Source organism: Trachemys scripta, chromosome 1 (genome assembly GCF_013100865.1).
Source record: "Trachemys scripta elegans isolate TJP31775 chromosome 1, CAS_Tse_1.0, whole genome shotgun sequence".
Lineage (NCBI taxonomy): Eukaryota > Metazoa > Chordata > Testudines > Emydidae > Trachemys > Trachemys scripta.
The window spans coordinates 60,157,132-60,176,092 of NC_048298.1; the positions used below are offsets into that span (position 1 = coordinate 60,157,132).

Consider the following 18,961-nt stretch of genomic DNA (forward strand, 5'->3'; position numbering starts at 1 on the left):
TTGTCAGCATCACATGTCAAAATGCACGAAGTAAGTTTCCTTAAATCAACCTTTAATAAGTTCCCAAGATTACATCTAAGCAGGAGAGGTGGCTCTGTGTAATTATCCATTCCACTTGCCAGGCCAAGTTTCTGTGCAGCACCTCCCTTTCCCCATTCAGTTCGCCTCATCAGCAACTACACGGAAGGCCTTGTCACTGTCAGAGGCAAAGGAAACCAGAGGGCAGCCTGCAGCGGGTTAATAACACCAAGATTTATACAATGCGTCACGCAACAGCCGAATTTTTGAGGCCTGCGGACACTACATATCCCAACATGCCATGCATCCTGTGGGGACTATATATCCCAGCATGCAAGGCGGCACGCTGGTCTATGGGAGGAGGAAGGTGAGTGTCCGGAAGGGGAAATACCTCTCGCTCTCTTTCAGGGACCGCTTGGAGCGTACGCGAGCCGCAGAGCATGCTGGGAACTATAGTCCCCGTGCTTTGCCTGAGGAGGCGGGGACACGCCTGGTTAGAGGCTCGACACCACATTACGCGCGCCCCGGACACGCAGCCAGCATCACCCGCGCGGCCGCCCCGCGCGCTCCAGTGGCGGCGGCGTCCCCTCTCCCTGCCGCCGGCGGAGGCGGCGCGCGGGCGCGGCGCGGCGAGGCCCGGCCCGCTCTCTATGGTTGTGGCGGTCTTGGAGCTGCGGGAAGCGGAGCCGGCGGCGCTGCCGGGATGGAGTGACCGGGAAGGTACTAGGGGAGCGGGGGCCGGGCGGGGGACTCACGCGGCTCTGACTCAGCCCAGCCCTCGGCTCCGGTGGGAGAGGGGCGCTGCCCGCGGCTGGGGCGGCCGGCCGGCGGCGTGGGCCACCGCGTGTTCGCGGCTGGGTAGGGGAACGTGTCCCAGCAGCAACCGCTGCGGGCCGCGGGGCTCCCTCGCCGCGTACTTGGCTGGCTCTGGACCGGGCTTTTCTGATGCCGGCGCCTGCCCGGCCTTCTCTCGGCAGCTTTGAACTGGGGAAAGGCGCTAGAGGGCTCGGCGCCTTTGCTGCGGCAGGCTGGGTCCTCCGCCCGTGCGGCATCGCTGGGGGCGTTGTAATGGGGCTGCTCGTCCGCCTGGCAGCGTCACGGGAGCGTTTGACTTGGCCACCCAGAGCCCTCCTAGAGTGCCGCCTGCCCTGCAGAGGTCCTGGGAAATGGGAGTGGGTTTTCTTTAAACTTGACAAATACCCTGTTGTACATGTGTTACTAACACCTGTCGTCTCTAACAACATCCATTTCTGTAGAGTTTCTGCTTTAATTTGAAATAAATCTCTAGCGGTTGTGGTTGCAACGATCACCTTTAACATATGAACCACTGAAGTCTCCTTTTCTCACATCTGTATACAGAGTGAAATTAGCCATTCTTCAGAATCCAGCATGCAGTAAGGGAACTGACTAATCATTTCAATGTCCCATGCTCCTTGGTAGGCGCTAGGGTTATTCCTTCTGCCTTACAACAAGCACAATATGTACTGCTAGATGGGTGATCAGAATTTGCCTTAATCCTTTGCCAAACACTGCAGAGGTTTCATGCTGTAGGACAGGGATGGGAAAACTATGGACCAGGGGCCGGCCCTCCAGACATTTTAATATGGCCCTCGAGGTCCCGCCAGGGAGCGGGGTCTGGGGCTTGTCCCGCTCTGCACATCTCCCAGAAGCAGTGGCATGTCCCTCCTCCCCCTCATACATGTTGGGGCAGCCAGGAGACTCCACACACTACCCCTGCCCCAAGTGCTACCCATGCATTTCCCATTGGCCAGGAACCACAGTCAATGGAAGCTGCAGGGGCGGCGCCTGCGGACAGGGCAGTGTGCAGAGCTGCCTGGCCACGCTTCTGCATAGGAGCTGGAGGGGGGACATGCTGCTGCTTCTGGGAGCTGCTTGAGGTATAAGCACCACTCGGAGCCTGCACTCCTGACCCAGCCCTGATCACCCCCCTCCCCCCGCCCTCTGAACCTCTTGGTCCCAGCCCGGAGCACGCTTCTGCCCACCAACCCATCATCCCCGAGCCCACACCCCCAGCAGAGCCCTCACACACACACCCTGAACCCCTGCCCCAGCCTGGAGCCCCCCCCACACCTTGAACTCCTCATTTCTGGTCCCATCCCAGAGCCCGCACCCCCAGCTGGAGCCAGCACCCCCTCCTGTACCTCCGCCCCAATTTTGTGAGCATTCGTGGCCCGCCATACAATTTCCATACCCAGATGTGGCCCTTGTGCCAAAAAGTTTGCCCAGCCCAGCTGTAGGAAGAGAGTGCTGTCACTCCTCATTGATGTGCTAGTAACAGATAGGATAGTAACTTAATTACATCTGTATTTCCCATCCTGAGCTAGGATAACGGGGTGGAAATACCTCACTTCTTTCACTGGCAGTCCTTTGAGTTACTAAATAATGGTGTTGATGGTCTCCAAAGGGAAGGAGGGGGATTTGGGGTCTTTGTGACGAAGCAATATTAGTACAGCCATTGAGGAGGTAGAGAACCCTATTTCACCACAAGAAGTTAATAACTTCAGACTTATTCTGTTAATTTTCTTTCATTCCAATGTAATTTCCTGTTAAGGTGTCTGATTCTGGTTTGGGAGCTCATCATAAGAGCTCCCAAACCAGTAAGGCTTTGTGCATTTTTCATTGAAATGTAATAACTTCTAATTAATAGTACATGCTGTACTAAGAATACTACCCTAGAGCTTCAAAACGTTGTGTTAAATGAGAACTGTATATTATACTGGGGCTTGCTAGCAGGAGCACCAGGCAAAGGTACAACTCTTACATTAAATAGTGTGTTATTGAAGAATTATTACACATGGGATATTGCAACAAATCTGTATTACACAATGTATATGAATAGTTAAAGCAAGTTGTTTTTCTAAGGAAATAACTGACCTGTCCAAAATTGCAGCATAAGTACATTGAGAAAGTGTTACTCCTACAGAATGGTCTGCTAGTTCAGCGTTTCTCAAATGCCGCCAACGTGGCCCCAGTGGAATTTTGTGGCCATGACACGCTCCTGGGCCGGGGGAGGGGAGGAGGCAAAGCAGTGGCCCCTCCCTGCAGCACCGAGCTGTTGCTCCTGGATGAGCCACCTTGGTGTTTGCTGGCACTAGTAGCAGGGATTGGTATCCTGCACCGCACAGCCTCCCAGGGGGCTCTGGGTAGTGTCTCTGGAGAAATATGGGCTGGTGTGTGTGGCACCAGAGGAACCTGGGACTCTGCAGGCGGCTGTTGAGTTCCTGACCCACTTTCCCAGGGATGGTGGGCTCAGGCTTCAGCCCCAGGGCAGCCACCAGCAAGAGTTGGTGCCTGCACTGAGCCCACCAAAAAATGTGTTGTGGGAACCCCCGTCTATGCAAGTCTATTTCTAAGACTGAGGGAACTCTCTTTTTCTAATGGCAGCCAGGATGCTCTCAGGAGGGAGTCGTTGTAGAATTAACTATCACTGAAGATCAGGCTGAGAGCAGGTCTACACTTGAAATGCTGCATCAGCGTAGCTGAGCTGCTGTAGCGCTTTAATGAAGATGCTCTGTGCTGACAGGAGAGAGCTCTCCTGTTGGCATAGTTCATTCACCTTTGCAAGAAGTGGTAGTTATATCAGGCGGAGAAACGTAGCTGTTTAGACCAGCGCTTAGGTTAGTATAACTGTCGCTCAGGGGTGTGGATTATTCACACCCTGAGTGATGAGTTGTATCGAAGTAAGTGTAGTGTAGACCTGTCTTGTCTGCACTAGGAATATGTCTTCACTAGAAATGCTGAAGCTGCACCCTTGTAGCACTTCAGTGTAGAGACTACAGTGGTGGGAGGGGCTGTAGTTGATACACCTCCCTGTCCCTATATTTCAGGGGTTGGAAGACTTTGGCTCTCGGCCCGTCAGGGTAAGCCGCTGGCGGGTTGGGACATTTTGTTTACTTGGAGCGTATGCAGGCATAGAGTCCCTCAGCTCCCTGTGGCTGGGGTTCACCACAATGTATTAGATCAGGAATCGGCAACCTTTGGCACGCGGCCCACCACGGTAAGCACCCTGGTGGGCCGGACCGGTTTGTTTATCTGCCGCGTCTGCAGGTTCGGCTGATCATGGCTCCCACTGGCCGCGGTTTGCTGCTCCAGGCCAATGGGGGCTGCGGGAAGCGGCATGGGCCGAGGGATATGCTGGCCACCCTTCCTGCAGCCCCCATTGGCCTGGAGTGGCGAACCGTGGCTAGTGGGAGCTGCGATCGGCCAAACCTGTGGATGCAGCAAGTAAACAAACCGGCCCGGTCCACCAGGGTGCTTACCCTGACAGGCCAGGAGCCAAAGTTTTCCAACCCCTGAAATATAGGATCGGCTTATGAAAGGGTCATACAGTTTTTGCTATTTGTACCTATCCATTTTGGGGGATTGGCTTATAAACGAACGGACTAATGAACGAGTATATACGGTATTTGAGTTAGCTACACAAACTAAAATTTTTAGTAAAGAGTTTCAGGGTGGATTTGATTTAAATCCCTAGTCAGGAAGACTCCATTTAATCATGGATTTCTGCATGAAAGTGCATTCTTGTTGGTTGGTATAACCGTAATACATATTCTTCTCACAACTCAGATCGATGTAGGTTTCATTTTTAGAAGGTACACACAGTTTATTTTGAAAACTTTTCAGATTAGATTTACAGCTATATCAGAAAATGAATGATTGGTTATTTCATTTACCAAAGGTAATTGAAGCAGATATTTATGAAGTCATTGGGAGGTTAACCTATTGAACTGGAGATAGTTCATCATGAATATTTGGAGGATTTTCTTGCCATGCTGTATTAGGAGGAGAACGTCACCAGACACATTTAAATTGTTTTATTTAACTAAAACGACGTGGTGTATTCTGGATTTTTTTTCTTCAACAGCAAAAATATAATATTTTAACAAAACAAGCATATGAATTTTTGAATTTAAAAAACTTGAATGTTTAAAATCAGGTTAAAATGGTTTTTAACTAAAATAGTTAAATGAAATATTAAAAAAAAAAAAAATTAAATAGACTGTGTCAGCCAGGTCAACATGGGAAACTTAAAATATTGGCTTCTGCAGCTAACTCAGTTGTCTTCACCTTGATTTTCCCATTGGTTCATAATCTGGAAAAGAAAAACAAGCTTTCCTGCTTTTTCTGGTCCCAAACGACTTCTCAATTTGGAATGTATTAGTCCAAATGAAGAAAATATTATTTCTACACCGGCAGAAGAAGCTACTGCTGTTTAAAAGTGAAATTATCACTTCAACAGTCTCTGAATCCAAGTGCTTAAGTGACTTCCACCAGTTCACTGGTGTGACTTTCTTTAAAACATCAGCAAACATCTATTTCTTGACTGGTTCACCCTTAGCCCTGAAGTTTATTTTAGTTGGCATTATGGAGGGATGATTGCTGGATGTCCATGTCATAGCCAACTCCTCTTCTTCAGCAGTTAAGGTTTGATCCTGGTACCGAGTATTGAGAATATTTGCAAGAAAATGAGCTGGAGGTAGTGCTTGTCCCATTTTTTTTTTAAATGCTTGTAATTTAACTCTGTCATTATATATTTCCTTTTTAAGCTCTCACTCAGTTCCTTCCAAATTTCAACAGCATTAGCAATAAAACAGCTATTTCCCTGCATTTTGTTCAAGGCTACAGAAATAGGCTTCAGGGTACTCGGCATGTGTTCAACATTTCTCTTAAGCCCAATGTTGAGAACTTTGTCTGTGTCATCAGATTAGGCTAGTTCTTGTGCTCAAAACAGCCCACTACTGAGTTCCATCACATGTCATGTGGAAGAGTTAGCTTGATTCCTCCCACTTTTTTTTTTTTTCAGAGCAGCTGCTGCAAAGTGGTTGTTACGGAAGTATTTGCAATTTCAACAACATTAGCCTTTATTTTTGGAACATTGAAGTCTTTGGCTAGGAGGTGTATGAAATGAGCACTGCAACCGTATGTTATTAGCTTGGGACACTCTTCACTCTCTTCTAAATTTCTTCTCATCTTGGACACTTTTGCAGCATTATCTGTGACCAAGCTGCGTACTAGACATTTTGAATTTTTTTTCAGTTTGTTATAGCTTTTACTGCTGCTACTTGTAAATATTCTGCTGTGTGTGCATTTCCTGATGTATCAATTCTTTCTGTAAGGAAGACATTCCCTTCTTCTGTTGTCACACAAGCATGTACAACAGGATCATTGTGGACATTGCTCCACCCGTCAAGATTCAGGTTAACAATTTTACCCTCTAGACCTTTTGCACTCTGCTAAATGTCTCTTTCATACATTTTATCCAGCAATTTGCCTGCAACATCTGTTCTGTTGGGTGGAGCGTATCCTGGTCTTAATGACTGAACCATGTTACTGAAATGTGGGTTCTCAATCATATGAAAAGGAGAGTTTGTTGCATAAACAAACGGGGCGATTTTTTTCATCAATTACTTTTTGTAATGTTGTGGTTCTTATCACAAACTTATCTATAGTTGTTTCTGGATGATGGAGTTTTTTTTTTTCCTTTTTGCTGCAGGTGATATACTGTGGCTATGTGATATACATGCTCTGACTGAAATGCTATCATTGGCAGATAACTCTGAAACTAACAAATGATGGTGATTTTGAAGGTGGATAGTCTTCAGAATCCTGTATGTTGAGGATGGATTCTCCTAAACAAAATAAGTCAATGAAGTTATTTAATTATTATTACCATACTGCTCATTTAGTATTACTCATTGCATTCACCTACGCTTAGTACTACTTTAAAGGGGAAATTGTAAAAGGAAGATCTGCCTATTTCAGCTATTTATTTTTTATCATAACTGCATCTAAAATGATAGTACCATAGAGTAACAACTATATCTTTTTGTTCAAACATGAGAATTCAAGAATGGTCCAGAAGGAAGACAGACAGTCCTTAAGAAAGAAGTATGAAATAAAAGTTTGCCAACCTGAAGGTCCTGCATGTTCAGACATGTTCCTTTCATCATCTTCAACACAGCTTCCTCCTGAGAAGGAACACTTCTCATGACGTTGTTTCATTCAGGCAACAAGGCCTTGGATCACTTTGATGCACTGTTTGCATTTTGCATGTATGCCTGTCTTAACCACAGGTAGAGGAACTTCATTTAAAATATTCCCAAACTGGTTATTATAGGTTAAAAAATAGGGGTCTCTCTCTCTCTCTCTCTCTATCTATATATAAAAAAATAGAACTGGAAGGGACCCTGAAAGTTCACGTCCAGCCCTCTGCCTTCACTAGCAGGACCAAGTACTGATTTTTGCCCCAGATCCCTAAGTGGGCCCCCTCAAGGATTGAACTCACAACCCTGGATTTAAGCCAATGCTCAAACCACTGAGCCTGGTTTCCCTGGGCTGCTTCCTACTCTCCCCTGGGATGTACCTGTGTCTGTTGTCTTGGGGGGCCTCTGGCCAGGCCGCAGGTGGCAGCTCCTTGGCATCTCGGTTGGCTGGCAGCCCCGGGGAGATCCGGCCAGTCTTCCGGTGGCAGCCCGGGCAACTCCTGAGTGTCTTGGTTGGCCAGTGGTCCCGGGAGCTCTGGCTAGTTCTCAGGAGGTTGACCCAGCAGCTCCTCTGCAGGCTCCAGCAGCAGGCAGGGTGCATCCATCTCCTGTGGTTGCTCCACTCCAACTGAGCTGCAGGGCCTGCTTTTTATAATGTCTCCTTCCTGTCCCGCCCTTCCGTTTTGGGGGGGTATGGGGGGGGGGGAGCAGGCGCAGACTTGGCTCTCCCGATTTGGCCCACAGGGGGTGTGTTGTGGTCCCTCCCTGTCTCTCTCTGAGAGAGGCCATGCCTCCTTGCTACAGCACTATTGAAATAATAACGTAGTTAAAGCATAATCTAAACTGGAAAAAGTTTGCTAGTGTAGCTATGCCTGCAAATCGCCTATTGTAGATGCAGTTTATAATGACAAAAGCACTTTTATGCAAGCATAACCACATCTACACTAGTGTATTTCACAAAAAAATCACCCCTCCTAACAGACATTGCTAAAAGTTTCTAATGTAGACCTGGCCTAAGGAGACTTTGTGCCCAGAAGTTCAGAACTACCTCCATATGAATTTACTTGGTTTTACTATTAGACCTTTTAATTAGTTTTAAAAAGTGTTCTATGAACTTCAAAAGTATAGGTGGGTGGGGAAAGATTGTTTCTATGATTTTTGATCTCATTAAGCCCCAGATCCACATTGCATTGTTAGTGCAATTGCTCTAAAACAAGGCTGAAAAATCTGTAATTGAGAAAGCTACAAACCTTTAAACAGTTTTGAAAAGTCTTAGACTTTCAAAAGTCTTAGAGGTTTGCTAATAAGAAATGAAACATCTCACCTCTATTGTTTATTAAAGGGCACAGCTTGAAATCTTGTCTCTTTCCAAAAATGAGTTGAAGTAGTCTTGCCTCTGAGTCTCCTTGCCATGTTTGTAGTCTTGGGAACATATTTTAAAATATGGTCACTGTTTAATATTCAAGATAATTACAGAAAGAGGAGAAACTGGAAAGACGGGAAACAAACTGACTGCAAAATGCTGTCTAATGGACTAAATAAACATTGAAAAAAAGAAATTATCTGTAATCTTTCATTTGTTTTGGGAGCTATTTCTAACAAAAAAAGTTACGAGAGCTGATTTTTTTTAAAAAACTTTTTAAATCCATGAAGATCATCTCTTCAACACAGGATAATGTGGATCAATGTGGGAAGCTTGTTGTGTTGTCATATGCATCATTCCTGTTTTGAGGATTTTTGCTTCCATTTCTGTCAGAACTTTTAAGGACTAAATTCACTTCATAAGAAAAGTTGTACCTGTTACATGTAGGTAGCTCATCATTACAAACCTTTATACATGCATTTAGTTTTATCTATTAAAAACCATCCAGCTGCCCTCCATAATACCAGTTTTATAACACACTATATCAAGGGCTGAGTAGAAATTTATTTTTGTCTTAATTTCAAGTACAGGGCTTCCCTCTCCCTGGGTCCTTTTAGCACTATGGCTTACCCCTGACAATGGAGCCCCAGCAGGAAAATGTATGTAAGATGTAAATACCAAGAAATGGGAGACTTTACCAATAGGGTTTCAGGAATTTTTTTAACTGATTTCCTCTGACTTAATCTCTTCTTCCTATTGTCTTCCTTCCTTTCCCTCACCTCCCACAAACTATCAGGCCTGCAGTAGATTATATCACACAAATGATGAGAACAGACTTAGTGGCAGGTCTACACTACAGCCGGGATCGATGCTCTGAGATTGATCCACTGGCGGTCGATTTAGGGGGTCTAGTAAAGACCCGCCAAATCGACTGCAGATCGCTCTCCAGTCAACCCCTGTACTCTACCCCTGACGAGAAGAGTAAGGTAAAGCGACAGGAAATTTTTCTCCTGTCAACCTCCCATGGTGTAGAGCCTGAGAACTTCCTTTGGGACATAACTATTGTATAATCTACCCTGCTGCTTTAATGGCATCTGGATATTTTGAGCAAGTCTTTTGGTTTGTCCATTATATTTGGTAGGGTTTCAAGTGAAATCTGAGCTTTACAGAATGGCCTGTATATTCATTCTGCATTTATTCTCGGAACAATCTTGTTGGTTTTTCAAACCAAGCTGTAGAAATTGTTTTACAGGATTCATAGTTTATTCAATCTGAAAATTCTTTTTTATTCAGAACTCCAGAAAACAGCATTTCAAGTAAATTGGCATCACTCTAAGAAAGTGGTTTTCAAACTTTTTAGGCTGCATGCCTCTTTCCAAATATTGTAGTTTATCGCATACCCACCTCTGACATAGGGTCATAATATACCTGATTAGATTGTCAAGTCTTACTAAATAAAATGTATTGTCCGCCATTACCAGATTTTTCTCATGTACCCCCTAATGAGAGCTCTTGTACCTATAGGGGTGATAAGTATCCCAGTTTGAAAACCACTGCCTAAGAATAAGTGGACTCTTTCTGAATAAAATGTATTTTGTAGCTAATTTATCACCTTGTTCAGGAAAAAGGTAGGATGTGTTTTGTGCAGTTGGTAGGGAACAAGTCCTCTCAATATCTTGACTACTATGGAGAGGTTTTTATCAACAAATCCATTAAGTATTAGTAGAAATAGTAATTGAAGTTGCTGATTACTACAGCCATAAGGTTAGAAATACTAGAAAATCGTATTTAAAAAAAAAAAAGAATAGCTTAATACTGCACTTGAATCAAATGTGGGTAACCAAAACAAAAAAGCAAAACCCAACATTCTCTATGCATTGTAAATTTGAATCCGTGTATTTGAATTAAATACAGATTTTCTGATATGGAGCTTCTCTGTTAAATTGACAGGAAATTCTTTTGTGGTTTTTATTACAAGATGAAAGTTCAAATGTATGAAAAACTTAAATTTATTCATAGTATAAAAGGAAAGCTGGAGTACTTTCTGGACCATAAGTGGTGTTAGTGAAGGACATGAAGCCCTAATGTCTACAGTAGACCATATGTACGAGTGTGTGGCTGTTAATAGATTCAATGTTCCTGTGCATTTTAAAGGCTTACATGCATTCTGGCAATCGTGATACTTCTGCTATGATTATGCTGAGATAGTTTGCTGATGTGTTTAGTGAATATCGTTTCTTCCAACTTTGCTTTTTTTCCCTGTTTGCAGATGTTTGTAGTTTCTACTATAGGAGAAGGGGGCAAACCAGTTAAAAATAGGAAACAAAAAGTATAGCAACAAAGATGGATGAACAAGCCCTTCTAGGGCTAAACCCAAATGCTGATGCAGACTTCAGGCAAAGGGTAAGTTTGTTTTTACGTATGGCAGCCAGTTACTATGCAACTGTCTAATATCTTATTGATTTGTCTGATTATTTAGATAACTGAAGTAAAGGGAACCTATAATTGTATTGTCATTATGTATGCATGCTAGATGCAGTCCTTCATTTTACATACATACTATTTTACCATTTACTATGTACATACTGCCATGCTAAGCATGGCTTTTCTCACTGTAATTCATCCTTGTTAAATTTTTTCATTCAGTAGATTACACTTAAAACTCATTGTTTCTACTGAACACTTATGAGGTAGATTGTGGCTTATGTACTATTAGTGTATAGTTTAAACTAGTTACATAACAGCACTCTTCAAGAATATGGTTCCATTTTAATCAGAATTTCAATATAAATTCCATTTCTCAGACTCCTTTTTCAGCTTTTAATTGATGTACACATTATCTTAAGTTATATTGTTTAAACTTTAGTACATTTTTAAATACAGCCATGTGTGGCTCTCAACACAAACTTAAAACCTTCTTTTACAGCACTTTTAACCTAAAATCAATAAATGCTGGGTCACATAAAATTTTCATTAAGCTTCAGCTCATTTCTCCCTGGCCACTATTAGATGTACAGTAACTCCTCACTTAACATCCTCCCACTTAACGTTGTTTCAAAGCTACGTCGCTGCTCAATTAGGGAACATGCTCGTTTAAAGTTGTGCAATGCTCCCGTATAACGTCGTTTGGATGCCTGCTCTGTCCACTGCTTGTAAGATTCTGTGGAAGAGCAGCAACTTTACAAGGGAGCATTGCACAAGTTCCTCTTCTCCGCCTCCTCCCCCTCCCTCCCTCCCAGCACTTCCCTGCTGCCAAACAGCTGTTTGGCGGTGCTTAAGACTTTCTGGGTGGGAGGGGGAGGAGCAGGGAAGCACTGCGTCTCCACTCCTCCCCTTCCCTCCCCTCCCAGAAAGCCCTAAGCGCTGGGAGGGAGCAGGGAAGCACCGCATCTTCGCTCCTGCCCCTCCCTCCCAGAAAGCACTAAGCGCCGCCAAACAGCTGTTTGGTGGCGTTTAGGACTTTTGGCGGGGGGGGGAGGAGAGGAGGAGTGCGGATGCAGCATGCTCCAGAGAGGAGGTGGAGTGGGGGTGGGAAGAGGTGGGCCTGGAGTAGAGCAGGGATGGGAAGAGGTGGGTCTGGAGCATCCCCCGGCAAAGTCAGCACCTGTTCTTCTCCGGGGAAGCTGCTGCGAAGGTGCTTCCTAGCATCCTTGCCTGCAGCGGGCTGTGCTTATGTGAGGTAAGCCAGGGGCACTTCCCAACCGCAGTAGAGTACTGTACAGTGTATATAATGCCTTTTGTCTGCCCCAAAACATTTCCTTGGAACCTAACCCCCTGCATTTACATTAAATCTTATGGGAAAATTGGATTAGTTTAATATCGTTTCACTTAAAGTTGCCTTTTTCAGGAACATAACTACAATGTTAAGTGAGGAGTTACTGTATTGCTTTGGTGCTTCTAGCTGGTAGGAAAAGCCATTGCAGCACGACAGGTTTCAAAGCCTACTGGACAGCTCAAGAGATGTTATCTGAAGTGTGTGCATGGGTGTGATTGTGCAGCTTCCCAAATCCTAGGAGTATGATGTAGTAAAATCTCATTCTGTGGTCAAATTAGTGATTGAAAGGTAAGGGAGGTGTCAGTTGATTTGTAAACATCTATGGAATAATAACTTCAGTGGTGTCATCATCTGTGATATGGCAGGGGGCACTCACTCCTCCCCTTTCACCAAAGGCTCCCTGCTCCAGGCCCTCTGGTGGAAATTTTGATGTGTTGTCAGAAGTTGATCAAGTTGAGTATCATTTGAAAGCCCTTTCTCCCGCAAACACAATGTTACCAAACTTGACAAACCTAGAACAATTATTTAGCTATGTATTTGAGAACATGTTTAAAAATAATTGTTTTTGTAATTATACTTTAACATAGGGATGCATTGCTTACATAAAAATATACACCGATCTTTGGTAATATTAGGGAAGTTAGACTTGACATGTAGTACTGAAAACATTTATTCATCTAAGTCATCATCAGTGTCGTCTCCATCTAGGGCTCCACTGCTAGATATGTTGTCGTGTTGATTCTTGTCCATGCTGCTCTTGCCTGTCTCTATACAAGGCAGCCTGCTGGCCAAACATCTGCAGGGTAGTGAGCATGGGCTTTGCACATGAGCATTTGATTAGCTGAAGAATTGATTGAAGAGTGCATTGTGTTTCACATCTAACTGGTGTGATTAGTCCATCCTCCAAGACCCATCCATGCCCGAAAAGGAGGGTGGTTTTGGATGCGGTCAATCATCCTGGAGCATTCCATTGCTTGATAATTTGTCTTCTTGAAAGCATATATAAATGTTCCCCTCGTTGGTGTCAATTTTCTTGGTTTGTCTGCTTCTTTGAAAATGTCATATTGTTGGTCTTCAAATAGTAAACTTGGCATGTCAGTGCCTCCAGTGCATCTATAAGATCATCAGTGACTTTCTCAGCTGTTCTGAGCACCTTCAGAGCAAGGAGAGAGTCTTCAGAGGCTGAATCCAGTGCTTTCTAGTAAGATAATCTGGTCTTTCCAGCCCACCTTCTGGTAGTGTCACATCCTGAAAGGGTGTGGAAACCTGGCAGTGTGGTGTCCTTGAATGGTCTGAGTGATAGGAACACATCTCTGAGGGATATACGGTGATGCCTGGCAGTAGGCACAGAAACAATCTTGTGGAAATCTTGGGTAGCATCTTTCAGAGAGCACTGGGACATCAGTGTTTTGTGCAAAAATTTGGAGTTTAGTAGCACCTCTCTATTGCATTGATGGCATGCAAAGTAAATATAGTATCAGCCTTCTTTTGGGCACTACGAAGAAACTCCACTGAATGGTGTGAGGCAGCAGCTTCATTACACTATGTCGCAGTGAAATTCTTTGAGCAATTTTTCAGATGCTGTAATTTTTTCCTGCAAGGTATGCAGTTAACTTTCCCTTTGTGTGAGTGCAAGACAGGAGTTTCTTCATTGTGACATAGGAGATGTTCATGGAGTCAATTATTTGTATTGGACAGGTGCAATACCATGGAGTTTCTCCTTTTTGATAAATTTTAAATGGCCGCCTGCATGTGTCAAACGCAAGGTAGATGTCATTATAGGTCTTTTCTCTGGAGTCTCATAATGCAGTGTTTAGACAAATCTCGGCAGGTGTTAAGTTTCTGGTTTGTCAAGAGCCTGTACCTCAGCCATAGCATCTATTATTGTTATGCTGAAAGGTCATTGAGAACAGCATACATGGAATGCATGGAACTGACCTTGCAAGTCCTGTGCCCTTTGGGAAGTGACTTCACACATCAGTATGCTTTTCAAAGAAGACACGTAGGCAGCATTTTTGAAGGGCATCAAGTGTTCAGGTGTATGCTTCTATAGCAGTTGCAGCTTTCTCCCTACTAGAATTTGGTTCATAGTATTGTTGCTGTATCCCCCAGATCTCAAGGATATTAGTGCCATCAATGAAGGAGCCAGTTGCACGTATCTCTGTAAAGAATGTGTACAGTTTGCCAGAACATAGAATCCACCCTTCAGAGATCATTACGGGACACTATTAGCCATTGAACAGGCCAGTAAAGGCCCATGTCTAGTGTCTCAACACACTTTGATTCAGTTCTGCAGATGTATTTGCTCATGTGTTCAAGGTGTGTAAGGAATGTTAATTGAATTGAGGGATCAGTGGGGCTAGCAAGTATGATTGGCAGGAGGAGTATACGTGGGTTGTGCTCTCTGACATCCTGTATAGAGGCAAGTTAAAGGTTGGCTATCTTGGAACGTACCTTTCTCCTGAAATGGTGGTCTGTCCTGGGTTTTGGGAACATTTGAGGGAATGTCTTTCATCTCTTCAGCTAAAACTATACTCTGATTTTTTTCACCTCTGTAGTGCATCCCACTTTTGCACAATAACCAAGTGAGTTCAGGGTTAGTGAAAGTAAAAAGCTCTATTATAGTTGATTTAATTGCTGCTTCATTGAAAACTGGACTTCTTGGCTTCAGAATTTTTGGACCGTGATAGGAGAGTGAGTCATGAGGTAGGGAACCTCCTTAAAGGAACAGTTCTTTTGCTGGTCCTGACAACACTTGAGGGGAACTAGTCCCAATTAAAATGCTCCTGATAGCAGACCATAACAATAGCATGAAAGGTACCTTTGCTATTTGCTGGATCTTCAAAGAATTCTAAGTTATTGGCAGCACAAAATATAAACCTTACTTTGACAGGATCTGGCAGAATGTACAATCCTTCATTCAGTTACATGTGTCCAAGAACCTCATTTGCAATTGCATTCTTCTGGTGGAGTACTTTGTAGTCAGTGGAGGAGCCAATGCTGTGCATAAGCTACACAATTTTGTACGGGTTTTGGAATGAATTGTTAAATCAACAGCCAATTTTAGTGGTAGATTACGCATATGCTGCACAGTTGTCGTGTATGTTGGAAACCTGCCTTTCACTCAAGCACTTGTACATGAGGCGTTGCGATAAAATGGCAGCCTTCTGCTGTATCTGCTTACTATCATACTTGCTGCAGTCACTACAACCACCAATGAACCACTTAAAGAAATAGTAAAGGACACACAGTATTATTTTGTCAGGTTCGACGTCAGCCATGAATCCCTGAAACTCCCACATACCACAGGACAAAATGCTTTTTGGTAAAAATTTAGCAGCAACAGTCTTCATGTTACCTTTGATAGCTCTTTCTTCCGCTTTTGATTGCGCTATGGCTTTTGCTGCTTTTAAGATATGCATTGTGATTCATTTCCACAGATAAGATTGCTAAAAACAGGTTCATATCCCAGAGTTATCTTCAATAAGTGCTTTAAGAGGCTTTCTGCTAAGCATTTTGTTCCTCTTCAGTTCTGTTCAAAACACATATTTCTGTGTACTAAGCCTCTCCATTGGCCATCGCCACCACTTTCCCGCCCATGAGAGCAGGAATGGGGAAACTTTTTGGCCTGAGGGCCCCATTGGGTTTCCAAAATTGTATGGTGGGCCGGTTAGGGCATGGCCCAGCCCCCACCCCCTATCCGACACTAGAGCCGCCCAGCCACACCTCTGTGCAGCACAGAGCACCAGGTCAGGCTGTGGCTCTGCAGCTGCGCTGCCTGGCTGCCCAGAGCATTGCGCCGGTGGCGCAGTGAGCTGAGGCTGCAGGGGAGGAACCGGGGGCTAGCCTCCCTGCCCAGGAGCTCAGGGGCCGGGCAGGAGGGGCCTTAGTTTGCCCACCTCTGCATTAGAGCCTCTGTGAGGCAATTTATGAACTCCTGCTGAGTTGCATAATTTTCAGTAGTAAAATCAGTATTTGTTTCTGTTATTTTTACCTTTCGATGCAACATTTTAGGTATGTTCTCGGTGTATCACTGGATGTGATAGTGTCTTGTGAGGGCATCTTTTGAGTCAGTGCTCCTCTTTACGTTCCGTGACTGCAGAAGTAGGTGTTCTTGAAATGCAGCATTGGGACCTAGAATAAGGCACATCTTGGTCACAGCTGGCACTTGTCCTGCCATCTTCAACTTTTCCTGATGCCCAATACACTTCCTCTCCAACCTTGCCAAATTCAGGTTATGGGTGCACTTCTTATAGCTTATAAGGTGCTACAGAGTGTTGTGTTTAAGTCCTCTGCAGTGGCATTCTCCAAAGGTTCAGCTACTACTAGTTGGTGGTGGTAGTTTCCCATTAATGCCTAAAAATGGTCAAAACCAAAGTAAAAAACAAGGAGCTTTAATAAAATACTTTGGGATTATAATTGTTATGTAACTATGTGCGTACCATTGCAGATGGATTCTCGTAATTTCTGGCTGGATGCTGGCATCTTAACCAGCCTTGTTGTTATACCCCGCCAAAAAGTTGTAAACAAAGCTGATGATCTGTACCAGTAAACTTTTTTTTGCTGATGTCAGATCATCTTGAAGCATTCCTTCCATTTATAATAATCTATAACAATAAAACAATCAGTTATCATATTCTGAAAATTAACTGATAGTCTGAGGGCCACCGTTTAATTTTGTGAGGGCTGCATGTTTGATGTGATACTGTTAAACTACAAATAAAAATGTAAAATAGTAATGTTTTTTTTTAAAAAAACATTTTCTTGGTTATATATCTACATAATTGTTCTATGTTTGTCATGTTTGGTACATGTTTGTGTTTGTGGGAGAAGGGGCTTTCGAATGATACTCAACTTGAGCCATTTCTGACGACACAGTATTACCAAAATTTCCATCAAGCAGAGGACTTGGAGCTGAGGGAGTGGGCAGCAAGTCCCCCTGCCCGATACTACAGGGTGACTCCAGGGAATTTATAATTCTGGAGCTTTTATGAATCAAATGATGCCTCCCTTACCTTTCAATCATGAACTTGCTTGGAATTACAGATGCTTTACCTGGTCCTTGGCAATTCTAAATAAAATGTTTTGGGATGATTGCAGGCATTGGCCTATTTTGAACAGCTGAAGATCTCCCAAGATGCTTGGCAGGTCTGTGCAGAAGCATTAGCCCAAAGAATATACAGGTAATAACTATAAATCCATAAAAATAGTTTATCATTCTCGAAAGTATACTGAACACTGTGCTTCTTTATGGCTTTTTTTGTTGCTAATCAGATTGTATAAATGGGATTGATTTATAATAAATTACTTTTTTACGGTGTTTTTGTAACTGACCCTTTCTGTCATCGATTTATAACTCTCTTATAACTGGCTTCATGCTGAAGCTACACATAGTGTAAGATTTCCACCTAGAAGCAGAGTTTTTATTAAAGTTGGTCCAGATTATTTGCCAATTTGACATAGCTGTTTTTAAAACACACAAAAAATGAGTACAGGTTTCAGAGTGGTAGCTGTGTTAGTCTGTATCAGCAAAAAGAACGAGGAGTACTTGGTGCACCTTAGAGACTAACAAATTTATTTGGGCATAAGCTTTCGTGGGCTAAAACCCACTTCATCGGGTGCGTCCAGTGGAAAATACAGTAGGAAGATATATACACAGAGAACATGGAAAAAATGGGTGTTGCCATACCAACTCTAACAAGACTAATCAATTAAGGTGGGCTATTAATAGCAGGAGGAAAAAAAAACTTTTGTAGTGATAATCAGGATGGCCCATTTCAAACAGTTGACAAGAAGGTGTGAGTAACAGTAGGGGAAAAATTTAGCATGGGGAAATCATGCTTTCCTCCCAGAATGCTCACGGCTCACCTTGGACCGATGGATTCTCAACACCATCTCTCGGGGTTACACCCTCCAGTTTACTTCCTCCCCGCCCAACCACCCCCGTCCCTCCTGGGGGACCCTTCGCACGAAGCTCTGCTTGAGCAGGAGGTGGGGTGGCTCCTAGGACTAGGAGCAATAGATGCGGTGCCTGAGGAGTTCATGGGCAAGGGGTATTACTCCTGTTACTTCCTTATCCCGAAGGCCAAAGGGGGGGCTCAGGCCCATACTCGACCTACGGGGTCTGAACCAGCACGTGGTGAAGCTCAAGTTCCGCACGGTCTCCCTGGCCTCCATCATCCCCTCCCTGGATCCCGGGGACTGGTACGCTGCCCTCAATCTATAGGATGTGTACTTCCACATCAACATATTCGAGGGGCACAGGTGCTTCCTCTGTTTCGTGGTGGAACAGAGTCATTACCAATTTACGGTCCTACTGTTTGGGCTGTCCACTGCCCTGAGGGTGTTAACAAAATGCATGTCGGTGGTAGTGGCCTACCTCAGATGGCAGGAAGTCCAGATATTTCCCTATCTGGATGATTGGCTTGTCAAGGGTACCTCCTGGTCTCGGGTGAGGGATCACGTGGCACTCCTCCTGTCCATGTGCACTGCCTTGGGCTTGCTGGTAAACAACACCAAGTCCATGTTAGTCCCGGTCCAACGCATAGAGCTTATCGGAGCGCTCCTGGACGCTTTGTTGGCCAGGGCCTCTCTCCCACCAAACAGGTTCGAGACCCTGAAAGGTCTCATCGACTTGGTCACAAGGTTCCCGGTGACAATAGCCAGGGTTTGCCGGTAGCTCTTGGGTCACATGTCGGCGTGCATGTACATGGTCCGTCACGCCAGACTCAGGATGAGGCCCTTCCAGCTCTGGTTGGCCTTGAATTTCTCCCAGGCCACGGACAGGATGGACAAGGTCCT

General features: G+C 44.4%; 1 protein-coding gene across 2 annotated transcripts in view; it reads left to right on the plus strand.

Annotated features, from left to right (window-relative positions):
• The first annotated feature begins 579 nt into the window (after window positions 1-579).
• Window positions 580-18,961, plus strand: part of XPOT (exportin for tRNA) — a 64,215-nt gene continuing 45,833 nt past the window's right edge. The window contains exons 1-3 of one of the 2 annotated variants that reach the window (XM_034770554.1): window positions 580-738; window positions 10,655-10,788; window positions 17,261-17,343. In XM_034770554.1, coding sequence (XP_034626445.1) covers window positions 10,729-10,788; window positions 17,261-17,343 — 143 coding nt within the window. In that variant the 5' untranslated portion in view covers window positions 580-738; window positions 10,655-10,728. Of the gene's footprint in view, window positions 739-6,966; window positions 7,113-10,654; window positions 10,789-17,260; window positions 17,344-18,961 lie in introns of those variants that run through there. The other variant, XM_034770563.1, reaches the window with a different exon arrangement.